We start from the raw sequence: 6,068 nt of genomic DNA, 5'->3' as shown, positions 1-6,068 counted from the left end.
GAGAGAGGGGAGAAGGAGGAAGGAGAAGGAAGGAAGAAGGAAGGAAGGAAGGAAGGAAGGAAGGAAGGAAGGAAGGAAGGAAGGAAGGAAGGAAGGAAGGAAGGAGAAGGAGTAGGAGAAGGAGTAGGAGAAGGAGAAGGAGAAGGAGAAGGAGAAGGAGAAGGAGAAGGAGAAGGAGAAGGAGAAGGAGAAGAAGGAGAGAGAGTGGAGGAGACAGACAGACAGACAGACAGGAGGAGAGGAGGAAAAGGGTGGAGAGTGGGAAGGAGGGAAGGAAAGAATAGAAATGAAATGAAAGGGAAAATGAGAATCGAAAGAGTGGATAATGAGAGAAGAAGTTAGGACAGAGGAAGGTTCAAAAAGCCTGTAGTAATAGTAATACCTTGAGAATTTTCTGCTCGTGTGGTGCCCTCTCGAAAGACTTTTTTCTTAATTTCTCTCTTTTTACTTTGTGTGTTCCCTCTCCGTTCTCAGGGGGCAGTGGCGCGCATTTCCCTTATTGCCAGGGAGAACCGAGGGGACATCTTTCATTCCAGTGCTGTCCCCTCGTGACTGACCTCTCCCTTGTGCGTCAGGGGTGTTTTCGGAGCGGAGGAAGGTGATGAAGCACAGCCTCCCCTGATACACGCACGCACACGCACATCTTCCTCTCTGAGAGATCGGACGCAGCAAATAATAATTATAGTTGGAATAGAATGAGGAATGAAAGGAGAAGAGAAAGTCGAGCGGCATGAGATACGAAGAAGCTCGGATTGTGGGAGGAAGGTGATGAGAAGGAGGAAGGAGGGAGGGGGCCGTCCCTCAGGACCCATCAGGGCGCCATCACGCGGCAGATTTACTCACGTATTGTGTCCGACGGCGTGCAAGGGAGGCAAGGGGGGATGGGTTGTGGTGGGGGGTTGAGATGGTGCTGGCCCAGCTGGTGACACTGGCAGGGAGGGGGTGGGGGCATGAGGGCAAGGAGCCGAGATATATCTGGGTGGTTAGATAGTATATTTAGTGTTGCGAGCATGTGGTGTTGGTGTGTTGGTGGTGAAAGGAAAGAGAGAGAGAGAGAAAGAGAGACAGGGAGAGGGAAGGAGAACAGCGTGGAGGCAAAAGGGACGAAGCAGGGGCTGAGGCTGGGGTGTGTGGTGATGCTGCCACTATTGATTATGAAGCAGGCGCGGAGGGGGCGCGCTGGCGGGTGGCGCCGAGCAGCAGTGGGTGCGATAATACCTCGGCACAGTCGCCCCCCGCGCCGTACAGCGACGGACGCGTCCCCGCCGTCATCGCCGTCACCAGCGCCGCTTCAGCCTCCCGAAGGAGTGATTCCGCGCGCGTGTGTGTGCGTGCGTGCGTGTGTGAGCGTCCCCTTCAGCCGTGTCCTGCAGGGCCGAGGGTGAGGCGATCAGGAGCCTGCCCAAGGCGTAGCAGGCGCTTGTGGATCCTTCTACTCGACCCGGGAAGTGCTAGTGACCGCGACGACGCCGTGTGCTCTCCTCTGCCGAGCCATGCTATCGGGCTCGGTAGGCGCCGCGACCACGGAATGTGCTCCTCCTGTGTTGTGAGTGCGCGCTGGGAGAGTGAGTGCAGTGAGTGATTGACGGCGAGGAAGGCCTTTTCCCTGCCTCATAGCCCTCCTCCCTCCGCGTGTAGTGAAAGGCATGAGTGTGAGGTGGAGGGACGGGTCGGGCAGGGTGAGGTGTGAGGTGAGCACCGCCACCCCCCCAGGTGCCCTCGCAGTGCCCCTGCGTGAGTGCCCACAGCCACCCCCGCCTCCCACTCGCCCACACAAGCTGCCTTGCCCAAGACACCCCTGTTCGCCTACCATGTAGGCCTACGATGCCAAGGCAATCAAAACCAAGTCTTCCAGTTACGCATGTGATGTAGTTTAAGTCTCAAGCTGCTGCTTGCAACCAAGTCTTCCAATTTAGCCTTCCATGGTTACCGCTGGTCACAACTCCATGTTGCACAGCGACCGTCGTCTTCAAGTATAATACGTGTGGCAAGAAACCACTTCGTCTACTCTTGTTTAATGTAGATCAGTCAACGTTATCATTAAGGAAGTGTGTTGATTACGAGTCATCACAATTGTGGTGAAAGGGAGTCAGCGTTACTTAAGTAGAGAAGAAACAAGGTTTTTTTCAAGACTGCAAGACAAGACAGTGCTTGTACCGAGGGAAGGTGTGAAACGAAAGCGCCTGCAGTCCTCCAAGCACAATCCTCGTGACTACTTCGCCCCACCTTACTACCCGTTGGGCCAAGTGGTGCCGCCGTTTGGTGCCCGCTCTCTGCCTAAGGCTCCAGAGCTTCGTTGGCTAGTCTTTAGGCTAGGAAGTGGGGAGATAATCGGCAACGCAAGGTCTTCTCGACCCTCAAAGGCTGAAGGAGAAGAGCCAACGCAGATCAGGAGATAAAGTCATACGACATAAAAGGTACATATTCAACCCTTAAGAAAGACTAAGATATCAGAAACACGAAAAGAGGAAAGGGCGAAGGAACGATCGGACCTTGACCCCTGCAGGCGGGTAGAGCCTGCCTATATGGCGACGCCCACGAGTGCCATGAGTACCGTGGGCGGGCAGGACGGCAAGAGCCCCTGCAGCAGCGGCAGTAGCGAGAGCAGAAGTAGTTTGTCCGGGGGCGGCGGCCCTTGGGAGCAACTCGTGGCCTCCTTGCTAGCGCAGCACACGGCGCTCCTCCATAAGTTAGCTTCCGCCGCTTCTGCTGCGCCCTCTTCGTCTCCCGCCGCCGCCGCAGCCGCCGCCCTCACGTGCCCAGGGGAAACTCCGGGCACGGCGGGCGCCCTGTTGAGGCCCCTGCCGCACACCCACCACCTCCGATCAGCCGCCCTCAGCCTCGGCCACTACGCCAGGCGCAACTGGCGAAACCGAAGGAACCGCCAGAGGAAGAAACTCCGGAGGTTTTACAATAACAACAATAACAAAAACAACAACGAAAACAACAACAAGAACAGTGTAAACGGCAAAAGCTTTGGGGGAGCAGGGAGATCCGGAGGAGGAGACGCAGAAGGAGATTTAGGAGCAGAAGGAGGAGGAGAAGGAGGAGGGGGAGAGGGAGGGTGGTCAGGTCAAAACCCCTCCCTTGCTTCCGCCACGGCCAGTAGTACCACGATCACGACCACACACGTTCGCCGCACACTTCGCTCGGTCGTCAGGTGAGGCGGGGACACTCATCTTGCAATTATCTTGCATCCGATGAGGGTTACTTTCCGCGTGTATATGGTTGAGCAGCGCGCGCGTGTTCATAAGTGTGTTTGAGTGCGCATGTAGGCCTCCACGGTTATATATATATATATATATATATATATATATATATATATATATATATATATATATATATATATATATATATATGTATATATATATACATATATATATACATATATACATACATATATACATACATATATATAAAAATAAACATATACATATATATATATACATATATATATATATATATATATATATATATATATATATATACATATACATATACATTACTATACTATAATATAAATATACATACACAAACACACCACACACACACCCACAACCACACACACTCCACACACACACGCACACAACATATTATATATATATATATATATATATATATATATATATATATATATATATATATATATGTGTGTGTGTGTGTGTGTGTGCCTGTGTGTAAACGCATGTGTATGAGTGTGGTGCAGCCATCCGGGTCCCTGTGGTAAAAAGCGCCTAAAAAGCGTCAGGACGAATAGTCTCATTTGCTTAATGAACTCGAGCTTCACTTGGCAGCCTTCATGTACTTGTTACTTTTTGTCAAAGTTGCGCAAGCTAATTTCCCCCATTTTATATTTTTACGAGTCTGAAACCGTTGTTTTCCTGGGTGTCCCCTTGCGCAGGAATGCCAGTGCGGGTTCTTTTGACTTTGTTGATTGTGGCTTTAATTTATATTATTAATGTTAATCTTATCTCTTCATTTATATATATATATATATATATATATATATATATATATATTATATATATATATATATTATATATATATATATATATATATATACATATATATATATATATATATATATATATATATATATATATATATATATATATATATATGTTATTTGAAATGTTGATGTCTCAGATGTAGATGTAGGCCTATATTAGTAGCGTGCCTGTTGACTGGCAAGTTTATTGTGAGAAGGGTTACATCTTCAGAAAGATGGGGTTAACATAGGGTAGCCTCACCACCCATCCGAGCCTGTTGCTACTACATGGAAGTGGAACTCGGTATCATTATATGTAAGAAGTATAAAGATGAATAAGCAAGTGGAATAAAACAAACATGGTGAAGAAATAGAGTTAGGTGCAGTTAACACGTCCTTCACCTGGCGTTAATTATTCCACCTGTGCAAAGAAGCAATGTAGACAAATTAAGTATTCTTTATTTGTACTCTTAATGTACCTGTATATCTAATCTTACTATGCAAATTAAATGGGATTAACGTAAAGAGAAGAACCATTGTAACAAATGAAGTAAGATAATAGGGTTTGTATAGAGTAGATAATCACTGCCATATTGAAGGATACTTCGGAAGTGGAACGAGGTACAGGAATATGCTTCTTATCGGTTCTTTGTATATGCTTCACATTCCCTCTCCCAAAGAATAGTAAAACAATGGTGATCAATGAGGGTAGTTGTGGCAGTACCACCATCGTCTCCTTTATTCATTATGTAATACACATGCATACTGACGGTTCACTCGCGTCTGCACATGTATTTAGAACAACAAAAATATTTTCTGGCACTTACACCAACTTGTAGAGCAGACCCGGCATTACATTCATTACCCTGATTTACGGGATGTGGCAGCAAGTGCCTCTCTTGCTGCGCCGGATTAGGATTCGATGGAGTTCGTGGTCGGAAGTGCTGGTTTGGGTTTGCGCTCTGTCTGTCTGTCTGTCTGTCTGTCTGTCTGTCTGTTCGTTCGTTCTTTCTGTCACTCCGCTCTCTCTCTCTCTCTCTCCGCTCTGTCTCTTTCTCTCTCTCTCTCTCTCTCTCTCTCTCTCTCTCTCTCTCTCTCTCTCTCTCTCTCTCTCTCTCTATATATATATATATATATATATATATATATATATATATATACATATACATATACATATACATATATATCTGGCTCTCCTTTTCTCGCTTATGCTCTCGGGTTTTCTAATTTTCCCCATTTTTTCTCATTTTCTCCCTCCCTCCCTTCCCCTCTTCTCTCTCCCCCCCCCCCCCTTCCCCTTTCCACCCGCGGATACACACATTGACACAATCCTGGGAAGGTCGGTGATGTTTACCTCGACATTAATTAGTGTTTTCTGACCGGCCTTCGCCTCCGTCGGAGAGTGCCCCAAGCTATGGGCACCTCTAGGCGAAGGAAAGGAAGGAGAAGGAAAGAAGGGAGAGAGATAAAGTAGAAATGAAAGAAAGAATGGACGCAAAGAAAGGTGGCAAATTATCTCCATGTAATCTGGGGCGACGGGGCCGCGCGGGGGTGTTTGTCCACACACTTAGATTACCTGTCCTGACATCCAGGTAAACACTGCGACGTCGGAATGAGGGGCAGGGCCACCTTTATTGATGGCAGTGTTTTATTTATTTGTGGGATTTCTGTCGCGTCTCCGGAATTAAGAGAAGTAATGGGGTCTGTGTTTGTACGTGCATATGTTTGTGTGTGTGTGTGTGTGTGTGTGTGTGTGTGTGTGTGTGTGTGTGTGTGTGTGTGTGTGTGTGATTGTGTCTGTGTGACTGTGTCTGTGTGACTGTGTCTGTGTTTGTGTTTGTGCGTATTTGTATATATAACTCAGCGAGAGAAGGAACACCATTGCGAGCAGTAGACAGACAGCCAGGCACACTACCAGGCAAAGAGTGCACACGAGGGGCGGTCGAGAGCAGCGTCTTTAAAGGCGAAGCTGGAACGTACCTTGAAGAAGAGCGGCCGGGCGTCTTTCTATCGGAGACGCCGCCATTTCGACCCTGGAAGGACTTTTTGTCTTTATTTTGAACAGACGCTTGTCTTGATG

The 6,068-nt window shown here is 47.7% G+C and overlaps 1 protein-coding gene across 3 annotated transcripts in view; it reads left to right on the top strand.

Annotated features, from left to right (window-relative positions):
* The first annotated feature begins 1,224 nt into the window (after positions 1 to 1,224).
* The window catches only part of LOC122251499 (uncharacterized), a 23,178-nt gene continuing 18,334 nt past the window's right edge, over positions 1,225 to 6,068 (top strand). For all 3 annotated transcript variants that reach the window (XM_043013494.2, XM_043013493.2, XM_043013491.2), the window contains exon 1: positions 1,225 to 3,160. In XM_043013494.2, the coding sequence (XP_042869428.1) occupies positions 2,526 to 3,160 (635 nt within the window). In that variant the 5' untranslated portion in view covers positions 1,225 to 2,525. The remainder of the gene's footprint in view (positions 3,161 to 6,068) is intronic.

The sequence above is a fragment of the Penaeus japonicus genome, unplaced genomic scaffold (genome assembly GCF_977035675.1).
Source record: "Penaeus japonicus unplaced genomic scaffold, GWHDUDI00000001_assembly GWHDUDI00000033, whole genome shotgun sequence".
NCBI lineage: Eukaryota > Metazoa > Arthropoda > Malacostraca > Decapoda > Penaeidae > Penaeus > Penaeus japonicus.
Note: the sequence above shows the minus strand (reverse complement) of the source record. Positions and strands in the feature narration are given on the sequence as shown.